The sequence below is a fragment of the Salvelinus fontinalis genome, chromosome 8 (genome assembly GCF_029448725.1).
Source record: "Salvelinus fontinalis isolate EN_2023a chromosome 8, ASM2944872v1, whole genome shotgun sequence".
Taxonomy (NCBI): domain Eukaryota; kingdom Metazoa; phylum Chordata; class Actinopteri; order Salmoniformes; family Salmonidae; genus Salvelinus; species Salvelinus fontinalis.
In genome coordinates this window covers 25,264,667-25,280,581 of record NC_074672.1, presented here as the reverse complement: position 1 = coordinate 25,280,581, position 15,915 = coordinate 25,264,667, and the positions used below count along the sequence as shown (strand labels likewise).

The window sequence follows — 15,915 nt, the reverse complement described above, 5'->3', positions numbered from 1 at the left end:
GAATCTGAGAAAAAGGGGAAAATCTTTTCAATTAAATTCATATTACCACAATTGATTTTGTGTGTTTGAATAAAATAATAGTGATATGACACGAAAAACGTAAGCCTAGTCTACAGTAGTATGCATTGGCAGCTGGAGTAAAATGCATTTTGACTTCTGTTATTGTTTCTTGTTATTATTATGGCCAGTAGGCCTACAGCATAAGCTCAGCAAATCTCACCAGATGGGTATACAGTTCATTCATACAGCCTTATTCTAAAATTGATTAAATCGTTTTTCCCCCTCATCAATCCATTTAAGAATGATGGCCTGTGTGTTCTTGGGGACCTTCAATGCTGCATAAATGTTTTGGTACCCTTCCCCAGATCTGTGCCTCGACAAGATCCTGTCTCGGAGCTCTACGGCCAATTCCTTCGACCTCATGGCTTGGTTTTTGCTCTGACATGCACTGCCAACTGTGGGACCTTATATAGACAGGTGTGTGCCTTTCCAAATCATGTCCAATCAATTAAATTTACCACGGGTGTACTCTAATCAAGTTGTAGAAACATCTCAAGGATGATCAATGTAAACAGGATGCACCTGAGCTAAATGTCGAGTCTCATAGCAAAGGGTCTGAATACTTATTTAAATAAGGTACTTCTGTTTTTTTATATACATTTGGAAAAATGTCTAAACCTGTTTTCGCTTTGTCATTATGGGGCATTGTGGGTAGATTGATGAGGAGCATTTTTTTATTTAATCATTTTAGAATAAGGCTATAACGTAACAAAATGTGGAAAAGGGGAAGGGGTCTGATTACTTTCCGAACGCACTGTACATACATACATACATAGCAGGATAAATGAGTTGACCAGATAACTTTGATAAACAATCAGAAATAACTAGTGATTTTCTGGTTCGTTAGGAAATCTAAAGTTAGATAAGCTTGAATGGGCATGTTCTAAACATATCTTTCTAAAAATAAACATTTATTTCAGAATATTCCGGCAAGTTAGCTGGCGGGCGGGTGGGGCGTAGCATTGTAGGGTGTTTTCATTTGGCTGTAACATAATACCAATAATAGGGACAGAGCCTTGATTTCAGGCGTATTCGGCAGCTCACTGGGACGACTATCAAAAAGGATGGGCGGCGCAGGAGAAATGAATGAAGGCGAATGACTTTGCAAAAACGAGTTAAAATATCAGCAGCAATACAGAGAAGGTGCGCAGGCTACATAGCCTGGGGCTAAATAGCGTCCTTAACTATTTTGCGTGGAGATACATTCGCCGTCAACAAGAGCATCATGAAGAAGGTGACATACGGCGTTTATCTTTATGTCGAGTCTACATTCCTACACTGTCCAAGATGACACAATGACATGGCGTTCACAGCAATGGTTGCGAGATTTGTAGTCGCATAAGCTCATTTCAAAGAATCACATCATCGCCGACCGCATTGTGGAGGGCTGGCCTATTTTTACGGCAGGGCGCGGGTGAAAAATACAGTAGGCCTAGTAGTAGCAGGCTAATTGAAGTTGACCAGTTAAGCCCCTCGGAATACCGTGGTGATTTTTTAAAATTTAATGTATTGCCCATTTAACGCAAACGAAATGATGAATTCGATGGCTCTTGTTGAGGGTTCGCAATCTCCGGGTGCCGCTGGGGTCCCCGTTGGAGCGCCAGCGTCCGGTACTAGTGCTAGGGTGTCTAGTGCTCTACGGAACGATTTGGGTTCCAATATTCATGCCTTGAAAACACTTAACCTGCGATTTAGATGTTTCCTAGCTAAAGTTCATGAATTGGAGCGTAGAAACAAGTTGTTAGAAAATCAACTACAGCAAGCATTAGAGCAATCCCGCTACAGAGCCTACTTTAGCCGAGAACAAACAACCCAAACGGGCTCTTTGGACCTGTCTCTGGCTGGGTACCAGCCACGGGTAAGCCCACCAGGTACGATATGGAACTTTACCCACAAGAGGTTTGGGGACCGACTCGAGACTAGGCTCCACAGCCCCGGGGTGTCATGGATGCAGGCAGATGGTGTTGATGTTGGAGTTCAAGTCGATACCGTCACCCCTGAACTGCGAGCCCTGTACAATGTGTTGGCTAAAATCAAGAGAGATAGAGACGAGTACAGAAAAAAGTAAGTGATGTCACTTTCAATTAACACTTTACGTTTTTAAGTTGTCAGGCAAACTTTTGCAAAGATACAATCAATCAAGTCACTCAGAACAAGGCATCTCACAATCTTATTCAAGTGTCTGACAAATGTTGTTTTTACTTAATCGACAGATTGTTGAGGAACTCGTTGAACTTGGTGAGAAGTTGTTGATAGGTTGTTGACAAGTTCTTGTTTGCATTATAGTACATACAAATTCTAGCAACCTTGTGTTCAGAAGTTGCAGCCCCTTGGTCTAATGCTTAAGGTGTTGGGCTGATGGTCGCAGGGACCCAGGTTCAAGTTCTGGTTGGGCTACCCTTTGAATTTGCTACACTGGTGTCAGAAGTGAGATGGCACTGTCGGGAATCCAATGTAAGTGTGTCTCATTGTTATAGGTGCAAGGGATTTGTGAGAGTGAAGTGCAGGATGTGCTTTGCTTTCTGAAATAAGGCTGGTTGTTACCTTACAACACCTAGTGATCTTGTCAAGAGTTTGAAGACCCTTCCAGCCCACTCCAGCTGTAACTTTTGTAACTTGAGTGTTTCTACACTGTTTTGAACAGTAATGACTAGTGCCTCTAAGGGCTGAATCTGTCGTTTATTACCCACGCCATTACATCACAATGTACAAGACCAGTGTTTCCCAAACTTTTTATAGTCCCGTACCCCTTCAAACATTTAACCTCCAGCTGTGTACCCCCTCTAGCACCAGGGTCAGCGCACTTTCAAATATTGTTTTTTTGCCATCATTGTAAGCCTGCCACACACACACTATACGATACATTTATTAAACATAAGAATGAGGGTGAGTTTTTGTCACAACCCGGCTTGTGGGAAGTGACAAAGAGCTCTTATAGGACCAGGGCACCGAGAATCCACTCTCACATAGGCACGTGGTTGGTAAGGGCATCAGTGTCTTAACAGCACAATTTGCCAAGGAAGGATACTCTGAGCGTAGCCCAATCCAGAAATCTGGCAGTAGCTTCTGATTAAATTAAATTTTCACAGAACCACTTGCTGAAATTTCGATGAGGCTCTCTTGTTCAGATATCGGTAAGTGGACTGGAGGCAGGGCGTGAAAGGGATAACGAATCCAGTTGTTTGTGTCATCCGTTTTGGCAAAGTACCTGCGTAATTGCGCACTCAACTCACTCAGGTGCTTCGCTATATCACATTTGACATTGTCCGTAAGCTTGAGTTCATTTGCACACAAAAAATCATACAATGATGGAAAGACCTGTGTGTTGTCCTTGTTAATGCAGACATAGAAGAACTCCAACTTCTTAATCATAGCCTCAATTTTGTCCCGCGTACTGAATATAGTTGCGGAGAGTCCCTGTAATCCTAGATTCAGATCATTCAGGCGAGAAAAAACGTCACCCAGATAGGCCAGTCGTGTGAGACTCGTCATCATGCAAGCGGTCAGACACGTTAAAATGATGGTCAGTGAAAACTTTAAGCTCGTCTCTCAATTTATAAAAACCTGTCAATACTTTGCCCCTTGATAACCAGTGCACTTTTATATGTTGTAAAAGCGTTACATGGTCGTTTCCCATATCATTGCAGAGTGCAGAAAATACACGAGAGTTCAGGGGCCTTGCTTTAACAAAGTTAACCATTTTCACTGTAGTGTCCAAAACATCTTTCAATCTGTCAGGCATTCCCTTGGCAGCAAGAGCCTCTCGGTGGATGCTGCAGTGTACCCAAGTGGCGTTAGGAGCAACTGCTTGCTTGTGCGTTACCACTCCACTATGTCTCCCTGTCATGGCTTTTGCACCATCAGTACAGATACCAACACATATTTTTATTTCACCTTTATTTAACCAGGTAGGCAAGTTGAGAACAAGTTCACATTTACAATTGCGACCTGACCAAGATAAAGCAAAGCATTTCGACACTTACTCCATGTGCAACTCTGTGTTGTTGTATAACAAACATACAGTCAATAATACAATAGAAAAATAAGTCTATATACAATGTGAGCAAATGAGGTGAGAAGGGAGGTAAAGGCAAAAAAAGGCCACAGTGGCGAAGTAAATACAATATATCAAGTAAAACACTGGAATGGTAGATTTGCAGTGGAAGTATGTGCAGGAGCAAAATAAATAAACAAATAAATACAGTAGGGGAAGAGGTAGTTGTTTGGGCTAAATATAGATGGGCTATGTACAGGTGCAGTAATCTGTGAGCTGCTCTGACAGCTGGTGCTTAAAGCTAGTGAGGGAGATAAGTGTTTCCAGTTTCAGAGATTTTTGTAGTTCGTTCCAGTCATTGGCAGCAGAGAACTGGAAGGAGAGGCAGCCAAAGGAGGAATTGGTTTTGGGGGTGACCAGAGAGATATACCTGCTGGAGCGCGTGCTACAGGTGGGTGCTGCTATGGTGAGCTAAGGGAGGACTTTACCTAGCAGGGTCTTGTAGATGACCTGGAGCCAGTGGGTTTGGCGAGGAGTATGAAGCGAGGGCCAGCCAACGAGAGCGTACAGGTCGCAGTGGTGGGTAGTATATGGGGCTTTGGTGACAAAACGGATGGCACTGTGATAGACTGCATCCAATTTATTGAGTAGGGTATTGGAGGCTATTTTGTAAATGACATCGCTGAAGTCGGGGATCGGTAGGATGGTCAGTTTTACGAGGGTATGTTTGGCAGCATGAGTGAAGGATGCTTTGTTGCGAAAAAGGAAGCCAATTCTAGATTTAACTTTGGATTGGAGATGTTTGATGTGAGTCTGGAAGGAGAGTTTACAGTCTAACCAGACCTAGGTATTTGTAGTTGTCCACATATTCTAAGTCAGAACCGTCCAGAGTAGTGATGATGGACGGGCGGGCAGGTGCAGGCAGCGATCGGTTGAATAGCATGCATTTAGTTTTACTTGTATTTAAGAGCAGTTGGAGGCCACGGAAGGAGAGTTATATGGCATTGAAGCATTGACCACCAAAGTCCATTTGATGTCACAAAGCTGTCCAGTACTTCAAAAATATCCTCTCCTGTTGTCCTTGTTTCCAGTGGTTTGCAGAAGAGGATGTCTTTCTTAATTGACCCCCATAAACGTAATGGACAAATACCAGGAGCTGTGCCAGGCCCACCACGTCTGTTGACTCATCCAGCTGTAACGCATATAATTCACTAGCTTGTATGCGAAGCAGTAATTGTTTCAAAACATCTCCTGCCATGTCACCGATACGGCTTGAAACAGTGTTGTTTGATGAAGACATTGTCTGTATTGTTTTTTTTTGCCTTTTCCCCCAGCATTGTCCCAGTCATATCCGCGGCAGCAGGAAGAATTAAATCCTCCACAATAGTATGGGGCTTGCCTGTCCTAGCCACTTGGTAGCTCACCATATGACTCTTCTAGCCCTTTCGTATTAATGGTATCTGTTGCTTTTATACATGTCTTACTACTCAAAAGTCGTCTTAATTCTCACTCAAACTCCTTTGGCTTATTTTTCAAATTGGCATGTTTTGTTTCTAAATGTCTGTTTCATCGAGTTGTGAGATAGTACTTTTGCACACACTGTGTCTGAGGAAAGGCACTACTCCCAATACAAGTGAACCCCAAATCAATGTAGTTCTCATCATATTTGCGCCTCTTCGATGGTCTAACGTCCCTGTCTGTTGTTCGGTGCTTTCCCGTGTATGATTCACAACTGTCAGTGTCCATGCTAGCTGGGCTAACAACAAATGTAGAATTACTGATGCTAGCATTGGATGTGCTCGTGGAAGCAGAACAACTTGTTTCGTCGACAGGTGCAGGTGTAGTACTGCTTGTAGTAGTAGTACTACCAGTAGAGCTGGTATGGGTCTCTACGGACGTGGGCCTTACTTTATTTTAACCAATTATCAATTTTCGACCAAACGGAATGAGCAGCAGCTACGTTTGGCTACATACGAACTTGGTGGAATTCCCGCAAGAGAATAACGGTTAATGTGATTGGATGTTAATTATTTGACTAGGCTGCCTGTATTTTACATTGTGTTGTTATTTCACTGAACACTAGATGGTTTCATTTTATTTTCAAATCAAATCAAATTAAAGTATATTTGTCATGTGCGCCGAATACAACAGGTGTACAGTGAAATGCTTACTTACAGGCTATAACCAATAGTACAAAAAAGGTATTAGGGGAACAATAGGTAGGTAAAGAAATAAAACAACAGTAAAAAGACAGGCTATTTACAGTAGCGAGGCTATAAAAGTAGCAAGGCTAAATACAGACACCGGTTAGTCAGGCTGATTGAGGTAGTATGTACATGTAGATATGGTCAAAGTGACTATGCATATATGATGAACAGAGAGTAGCAGTAGCGTAAAAGAGGGGTTGGCGGGTGGTGGGTGGGACACAATGCAGATAGTCCGGTTAGCCAATGTGCGGGAGCACTGGTTGGTCGGCCCAATTGAGGTAGTATGTACATGAATGTATAGTTAAAGTGACTATGCATATATGATAAACAGAGAGTAGCAGCAGCGTAAAAAGAGGGGTTGGGAAGGGGCACACAATGCAAATAGTCCGGGTAGCTAACTGTTGAGAAGCCTTTTTGTCCTAGACTTGGCACTCCGGTACCGCTTGCCATGAGGTAGAAGAGAGAGCAGTCTGTGGCTAGGGTTTTTGACAATTTTTAGGGCCTTCCTCTGACACCGCCTGGTGTAGAGGTCCTGGATCGCAGGCAGCTTAGCCCCAGTGATGTACTGGGCCGTACGCACTACCCTCTGTAGTACCTCGCGGTCAGAGGCCGAGCAATTGCCATAGGTTGCACGCCCATTAAACTGCTGCCATTTCTTTCAGCGCCATTTTGACAGTGAAACAAGGCTACTCAGGCAAGAGAAAAAAACTCACCCAAATGTATAGCCCCATTGGAAAATATAAATGTACTGTTTGAAAATGTGAAGAAAAAAATATTTTTTTAATGTGAATCACATTTTCATTTGGCGTACCCCTGACGGCGTTGCGCGTACCCTAGTTTAGGAATACCTGCACTAGAAAACTGCCACTGGCAATTTCATATGATTATGTTAGGTAATAAATATTAGGTTATAAAGTGGTCTACCTCTACAGTGTTTATAGAGAAACAATGGTGTTCGTCTCATCAGTTTTCACAGTTAATCCTCAGGAAATTAAACAGCAAAGATTCTCATCCCAGAGAAATTCCGTTTTCACTGTGACCACCGTCCCAGAATCAGACGATGTGATCATGCCATTTTTAGGCATGCAAACTTGAGGAAAGTTTTTTTCAGCTGTGTCAGGCAGTTCATGATTTTGCCTCGAGGATATTACTCATATTTGTTGCAAAGTTTTACATTAATTACCATGGCAAAATAATACATTAATTGAAAGAGCAGTGCCACATCTAATATTAACCCTCAAGTTTTCAATAAGAAATACTGAAGGAAGTGAATCACAATGATTCTTCCCAAAACACAATTCTAAACTGTCACAAAAGTATGTTTTTATTGATAAGTGTGAGGCTGGAAGGAAGGGCTTGGTAGTTTAGGAACTATGCCAATGCGTAGCATTTGTTGCTTTTTTAATTCCAGAGCTATTTTAATTGTATATGAGTATGGTAAGTGTATAGGCTAAGTATGTTATTGACACAACAACAACAATTTCGAAAAGCACCAGTTTCAGACAATTTACTCCAACACACAAGTGTAGTCACCTTTTTTACAACCCATAAAAAAAATACAAATAATTCTCTGGCCATATTATGCTACTGAAAATATATGTACTTGACCCTAGGTCTATTCCTTTTCACATCTACCAATGTTTCGTGAATTATTTTGTTGTGATTACATGTGTAATGGAGTGTACGTCCACTAACGTTTAAACATCTTGAAGAACGATCTGGACTTAATGGCCATGTACTCTTATCTACACCCGGCACAGCTAGAAGAAGACTGGCAAACCCTCAGAGCCTGGTTCCTCTCTAGGTTTCTTCCTAGGTTCCTGTCTTTTCTAGTGAGTTTTTCCTAGCAACAGTGCTTCTACATCTGCATTGCTTCTGTTTGGGGTTTTAGGCTGGGTTTCTATATAAGCACTTTGTAACATCTGCTGATGTAAAAAGGGCTTTATAAATACATTTCATTGATTTGATTGAAATGTTGCTAGTCATACAAAAGCTGACCTCTTCAGTAAGAAAGATGTCAGCAACTCTAACTCCAGTTATGTTTAATGACAATTCTATTCACGGGGGTTTTAAGTGTTTGTGTGTGTGTGGTTTCTGAAAGTACAGAATAAAGAAAGAGAAATGATTAGTGAACTAAAATATAATTTCAGGATATAGCATTAAACAATATTACAATGTGGTAACAAAGTAAACTGCTATAACAGTAAATAAGTCACATTGACAACGGCTAGGTTTCTATCCAATTGGCAACAAATGTTCATGTGAATATTCAAAATCCACATAAAGAAAATGTGCATTTTCTACCCAGCAGACTTGTTGCGGATAAAAATCAGTGTGTGATGACCTAGTGCACACAAAATTTACTTTTTTCGCTTAAGTTTTCATGTACCAAATAAAAATGTAAAGTTCAATGTGTTTCCATAACATTTTCAACTCGGTAGTTTTGTCACAAAAATGGTTGTGTTAAATAGCAAATGTGCCTACTCTGGTCTTGGCACGTGTGCTCCAGCCAACATCTAGCAGATACAGTGCAGGTAGGTTTTGCTGGTAGGCTAGTGTACAGATGAGGTTATTATGGATGAGCGAGAATATATATTTTTTGTCAAACGGCAGTTAAGCATTGATCAGCATGTCACCAGAATAAGACCCTCAATATTTATTAGAAAGCATCATGATCACCGTGCACGTTAACCACCCTGTGAAGTTCATCATAACTTATTTCATCTGTAGCCTAATAAATTGAATGGTTTCCAGAGTCAAAATGAATATGTATGAACTTTCCAATTTGTAAGTCGCTCTGGATAAGAGCGTCTGCTAAATGACTTAAATGTAAATAGTGAGAGGACCACGCACCATATCATCAAGTTTATTTAAATATGATAGTTATTATATCAATATTTGCGCATAAAGGCATTTCCACCACCATTTTTCGCATAATTAATTTTACCGACACAAAGATCCCAATATGCCGAATGAACAAATGATCTATCGGCATTTATAAAATTGTACCGGAACTACCTGTTTCCATCACAGCTGCCGTGTTTTTTTTTTTATACGATATGACTACTTTTTTTTTAAAAACTGTGGATGGAAACGTGGTTAGTGACAGATTTAAATGCACCATTGATTTAAAAAATAATAATAATTTATCCCCTTTTCTCCCCAATTTTCGTGGTATCCAATCGCTAGTAATTACTATCTTGTCTCATCGCTACAACTCCCGTACGGGCTCGGGAGAGACGAAGGTCGAAAGCCATGCGTCCTCCGAAGCACAACCCAACCAAGCCACACTGCTTCTTAACACAGCGCCTCCAACCCGGAAGCCAGCCGCACCAATGTGTCGGAGGAAACACCGTGCACCTGGCCCCCTTGGTTAGCGCGCACTGCGCCCGGCCCGCCACAGGAGTCGCTGGAGCGCGATGAGACAAGGATATCCCTACCGGCCAAACCCTCCCTAACCCGGACGACGCTAGCCCAATGTGCGTCGCCCCACGGACCTCCCGGTCGCGGCCGGCTGCGACAGAGCCTGGGCACGAACCTAGAGACTCTGGTGGCGCAGCTAGCACTGCGATGCAGTGCCCTAGACCACTGCGCCACCCGGGAGGCCCAATGCACCATTGATTTACATAGGAAACAGTCATTGAAAAGCTCCACAAGGGGGCAGGGCAGATGGCTACACAGGCCGAAGGGACAAGACTGCAACTTCAAAGGAGGCAGTCTTAGCAGTGGAAACTAGCAATTCTCTGACGTCGCTAGCATGCAGATTATAGCTAAAGAACTAGTGGAGGAATGTACATAAGCACATGGAACATAGTAGGATACTACAAAAAAGGTTATGTAATTAGTACCTCGTGTGTCTGAGACTACAATAAAGAACACTCTCTACACATTCTCTATACATGTACCAATTACTGGGCATGAGGCCGCCACGTGCAAATCAATTAGCAATGGAAAATAACTACACTCGGTGTGCTAAAGTAGAAGACAATAATATACAACTAGAAAAATGTTGTGCATGCTAGCTTGTGAACGATCAATCAATTGATTGATAGGATAGTCTGAACATGTAAAAGGTTTGGTGTCTCTAGCTTGAACGGTTGAAGAGTTACTATTGGTGGGTTGTTTTATGCTAATTTATGCACATTTATATAGTTATAGTTGATAAATGTTTTAAAGAATTTGAAGTTAGGATAGACTGAACATGTGAAATTTAGTTTGGTCCATATAGAGTTACTGCTGGTTTGTTATTTTATGCAAATTGTCACGCCCTGGCCTTATTATTCTTTGTTTTCTTTATTATTTTAGTTAGGTCAGGGTGTGACATGGGTAATGTTTATGTTTTGTTGGTTTTGGGTGTTTATTTGGTAAAGGGGTTATGGGGTGTAGTAGATGGTTTTGTGTTGAGTGTATATGTCTAGCGTTGTCTATGTTGGTTAGTTATCTAGGAGAGTCTATGGTTACCTGAATGAGTTCCCAATTAGAGACAGCTGATTTCGGTTGTCTCTGATTGGGAGCCTTATTTAGGGTAGCCATAGGCTCTCATTGGTTGTGGGTAATTGTCTATGTAAGAACGTTAGTAGCCTGTATGTTTGTGCACAACGTTTGTAGCTTCACGGTCGTTTTGTTGTTTTGTTAAAGTGTTTTTGTGTCGTGTTCATCTTCGTGTTGTATAATAAAAGAAGATGGCTTATTTCCCACAAGCTGCGTTTTGGTCCATCAATCCGCCACACGATCGTGACAGAATTACCCACCATAGGACCAAGCGGCATGACCAGCGGCAACAGGAGAAATACAAGGATTCATGGACATGGGAGGGAATTTTAGACCGGGAGGTACCAGGAGAATATAACCGCCCCAAAGCTGAGCTGGAGGGGCGGCGATATGAGGAGCTAGCTCGGAGACAGGAAAAGGAACCTACAAAGGATCTGGGCTACACTACGTGGGAGGAGATCGACAGGTGGGCGATCAACCCAGGGAGAGTGCCGGAGCCCGCCTGGGATTCTCTGGCGCAGTGCGAGGAGGGATACCGGCGAATGGAGGCAGCACGACGAAGCGGTAGGAAGCCTGTGGGAAAACCCAAAAAATTTCTTTGGGGGGGGCTTAAAGGGAGAGTGGCGAAGTCAGGTAGGAAACCTGCGCCTACTCCCTGTAATTACCGTGGAGAGCGAGAGTACGGGCAGACACCGTGTTACGCAGTAGAGCGCACGGTGTCTCCTGTACGTGTGCATAGCCCGGTGCGGGTTATTCCACCTCCCCGCACTGGCAGGGCTAGATTGAGTATTGAGCCGGATGTCATGAAGCCGGCCCTACATATCTGGCCACCAGTGCGTCTCCTCGGGCCGGTTTACATGGCACCAGCCTTACGCATGGTGTCCCCGGTTCGCCTACATAGCCCGGTGCGGGTTATTCCACCTCCCCGCACTGGTCGGGCAACGGGGAGCATTCAACCAGGTAAGGTTGGTCAGGCTCAATGCTCAAGGGAGCCAATACGCCTGCACGGTCCGGTATTTCCGGCGCCACCTTCCCGCCCCAGTTCAGTGCCACCAGTACATACACCACGTAACAGGCTTCCAGTGTGTCTCCAGAGCCCTGTTCCTCCTCCACGCACTCGTCCTATGGTGCGTGTCTCCAGCCCGGTACCACCAATTCCGGCACCACGCACTAAGCCTCTTGTGCGTTTCCAGAGTCCTGTGCATCCTGTTGCTGCTCCCCGCATTAGCCCTGAGATGCGTGTCCCCAGTCCGGTACCACCAGTTCCGGCCCCACGCACTAGGCCTAATGTGCGTCCCCAGGGTCCAGTATGCCCTGTTCCTTCTCCCCGCACTAGCCCTGAGATGCGTGTCCCCAGCCCGGTGCCACCAGTCCCGGCACCACGCACCAGGCCTACAGTGCGCCTCAGCCGGCAGGAGTCTGCCGTCTGCACAGCAATGACTGAACTGCCCGTCTGCCAAGCGCCATCTGAGCCATCCGTCTCCCCAGCGCCATCTGAGCCATCCGTCTCCCCAGCGCCATCTGAGCCATCCGTCTGCAATGAGCCTGCAAAGCCGCCCGTCTGCCATGAGCCTGCAAAGCCGCCCGTCTGCCATGAGCCCACTGAGCCGTCCGCCAGACAGGAGCCGCTAGAGCCGCCAGCCAGACAGGAGCCGCTAGAGCCGTCCGTCAGACAGGATCTGCCAGAGCCGCCAACCAGACAGGATCTGCCAGAGCCGCCAACCAGACAGGATCTGCCAGAGCCGCCAACCAGACAGGAGCAGCCAGATCAGTCAGCTAGCCATGAGCAGCCAGATCCGTCAGCTAGCCATGAGCAGCCAGATCCGTCAGCTAGCCATGAGCAGCCAGATCCGTCAGCTAGCCATGAGCAGCCAGATCCGTCAGCTAGCCATGAGCAGCCAGATCCGTCAGCTAGCCATGAGCAGCCAGATCCGTCAGCTAGCCATGAGCAGCCAGATCCGTCAGCTAGCCATGAGCAGCCAGATCCGTCAGCCAGCCATGAGCAGCCAGATCCGTCAGCCAGCCATGAGCAGCCAGATCCGTCAGCCAGCCATGAGCAGCCAGATCAGTTAGCCAGCCATGAGCAGCCATATCCGTTAGCCAGCCATGAGCAGCCAGATCTGTCAGCCAGCCATGGGCCGTCCCTCAGTCCGGAGCTGCAGTCCCTCAGTCCGGAGCTGCAGTCCCTCAGTCCGGAGCTGCCATTCCTCAGTCCGGAGCTGCCATTCCTCAGTCCGGAGCTGCCCCTTACCCTGGTGCTGCCCCTTACCCTGGTGCTGCCCCTTACCCTGGTGCTGCCCCTTACCCTGGTGCTGCCCCTTACCCTGGTACTGCCCCTTATCCTGGTACTGCCCCTGACCCTGGTACTGCCCCTTACCCTGGTACTGGTCCTTAGTCCGGAGCTGTCCCTTAGTCCGGAACTCCCCCTTAATGCAATGGGGTTAATGTGGAGGGGGGTCGTTTGGAGGAAGCCTAGGAGGTGGTTAGGTACTGTGGTGACGTGGGGACTACGACCAGAGCCGGAGCCGCCACCGTGGAGGGGAGCCCACCCAGACCCTCCCCTAGACTGTGTATGGTGCGCCCGGAGTTCGCGCCTCAAGGGGGGGGTTATGTCACGCCCTGGCCTTATTATTCTTTGTTTTCTTTATTATTTTAGTTAGGTCAGGGTGTGACATGGGTAATGTTTATGTTTTGTTGGTTTTGGGTGTTTATTTGGTAAAGGGGTTATGGGGTGTAGTAGATGGTTTTGTGTTGAGTGTATATGTCTAGCGTTGTCTATGTTGGTTAGTTATCTAGGAGAGTCTATGGTTACCTGAATGAGTTCCCAATTAGAGACAGCTGATTTCGGTTGTCTCTGATTGGGAGCCTTATTTAGGGTAGCCATAGGCTCTCATTGGTTGTGGGTAATTGTCTATGTAAGAACGTTAGTAGCCTGTATGTTTGTGCACAACGTTTGTAGCTTCACGGTCGTTTTGTTGTTTTGTTAAAGTGTTTTTGTGTCGTGTTCATCTTCGTGTTGTATAATAAAAGAAGATGGCTTATTTCCCACAAGCTGCGTTTTGGTCCATCAATCCGCCACACGATCGTGACACAAATGTCTATATTTATATAATTATAGTTGATTCCAAGTTTTTAAGAATTGGAAGTTAGGATAGCCGGAACATGAGGAAGATCGTTTAGTATCGCTAGCTTAAACGGTTTAAGAATTATTTTTGGTGAGTTGTCCTTTGTCAAGTTGACTGAATATTCTACCATACCCCGTTCAAAGGCACTTAAATATTTTGTCTTGCACATTCACACTCTGAATGGAACACATACACAATCCATGTCTCAAGTCTTAAAAATCCTTCTTTAACCTGTCTCTTCCCCTTTATCTACACTGAATGAAGTGGATTTAACAAGTGACATCAGTAAGGGATCAAAGTTTTCACCTGTTGTAGGTTATTGTCCTGCTGAAAGGTGAATTTGTCTCCCAGTGTCTGTTGGAAAGCAGACTGAACCAGGTTTTCGTCTTGGATTTTGGCTGTGCTTAAGCTTTATTCCGTTTATTTTTATCCTAAAAAACTCTGATTACAAGCATACCCATAACATGATGCAGCCACCACCATGCTTGAAAATATGAAGAGTGGTGCTCAGTGATGTGTTGAGTTGGATTTGCCTTTAACATCACACTTTGTATTCATGACATGAAGTTAATTTCTTTGCCACATTTTTTGCAGTTTTACGTTAGTTCCTTATTGCTAACAGGATGCATATTTTGTAATATTTATATTATGTACAGGCTTCCTTTTCACTCTGTCATTTGGGTTAATATTGTGGAGTAACTACAATGTTGTTGATCCATCCTCAGTTTTCTCCTACCACAGCCATTAAACTCTGTAACTGTTTTAAAGTCACCATTTGTAACGGTCCTGACCTGTTTTATGTTGTTTTTGTATGTGTTTATGGTCAGGGCGTGTGTTTTGGGTGGGCAGTCTATGTTTTCTGTTTCTATGTTGGTTTTGGGTTGCCTGGTATGGCTCTTAATTAGAGGCAGGTGGTTTGCGTTTTCCTCTAATTAAGAGTCATATTTAGGTAGGGTGTTCTCACTGTTTGTTTGTGGGTGATTGTCTTCCGTATCTGTGTTATGTCTTGCACCATACGGGACTGTTCGGTTGTTCGTTTCGTTTCGATGTAGTCTGTTCCTGTCCGTGAGTTTTACGTTTTAGTTTAGTAAGTTCATGTTCAGGTTTTTTCGTCTACGTCGTTTTCTTGTTTTGTAATTTTGAAAGTGTTTTGTTTTTCGTGTTGCCATCATCGTGTTTAAATAAAAGATGGCTTATTTCCCGAATGCTGCATTTTGGTCTGATGATCCTTCTCTCCTCTCCTCGTCCGAGGAAGAGGAGAACGACAGCCCTTACACCATTGGTTAAATTCCTTCCTCTCTGGCAACTGAGTTAGGAAGGACACCTTTATCTTTGTAGTGACTGGGTGTATTAATACACCATCCAAAGTGTAATTTATAACTTCATCATGCTCAAAGGGATATTCAATGTCTGCTTTGTTATTTCTACCCGTCTGCCAATAGGTTCCCTTCTTTGCGAGGCATTGGAAAACCTCCCTGGTCTTTGTGGTTGAATCTGTATTTGAAATTTACTGCTCGACTGATGGACCTTACAGATAATTGTATGTGTGGGGTACAGAGAGGAAGTAGTCATTCAAAAATCATGTTAAACACTATTATTGCACAGTGTCCATGCAGCTTATTATGCACATTTTTACTGCTGAACTTATTTAGGCTTGCCATAACAAAGGGATTGAATACTTATTGACTGAAGACATTTCAGCTTTTCATTTTTTAAATTAATTTGTACAAATTTCTAAAAACATAATCCCACGTTGACATTATGGGGTATTGTGTGTCGGCCTGTGACACCTAAAATCTCTATCCGTTTGAAATATAACACAACTTAATGTGTTAAAAGTCAAGGGGTGTGAATACTTTCTGAAGGAACTGTAAGTCTATGGCACTTTTAAAGATTGTTGTAGTACAAAAAGTATAAATGCTCAACAACCAAAAAATGATCATGCAATCTGAGTTGGGGCAGTCCACACATTTGGAAGTTGGTTTCGTGTTAATAGCTTAGGTTGTTTAAGCACTAGAGTGTGCGGAAGAAATCAAAT

General features: G+C 44.0%; 1 protein-coding gene across 2 annotated transcripts in view; it reads left to right on the top strand.

The window, feature by feature from the left end:
- Nucleotides 1-988: 988 nt before the first annotated feature.
- LOC129860957 (intermediate filament family orphan 2-like) overlaps nt 989-15,915 on the top strand; it is a 30,132-nt gene continuing 15,205 nt past the window's right edge. The window contains exon 1 of one of the 2 annotated variants that reach the window (XM_055931924.1): nt 989-2,124. In XM_055931924.1, coding sequence (XP_055787899.1) covers nt 1,565-2,124 — 560 coding nt within the window. In that variant the 5' untranslated portion in view covers nt 989-1,564. The remainder of the gene's footprint in view (nt 2,125-15,915) is intronic. The other variant, XM_055931926.1, reaches the window with a different exon arrangement.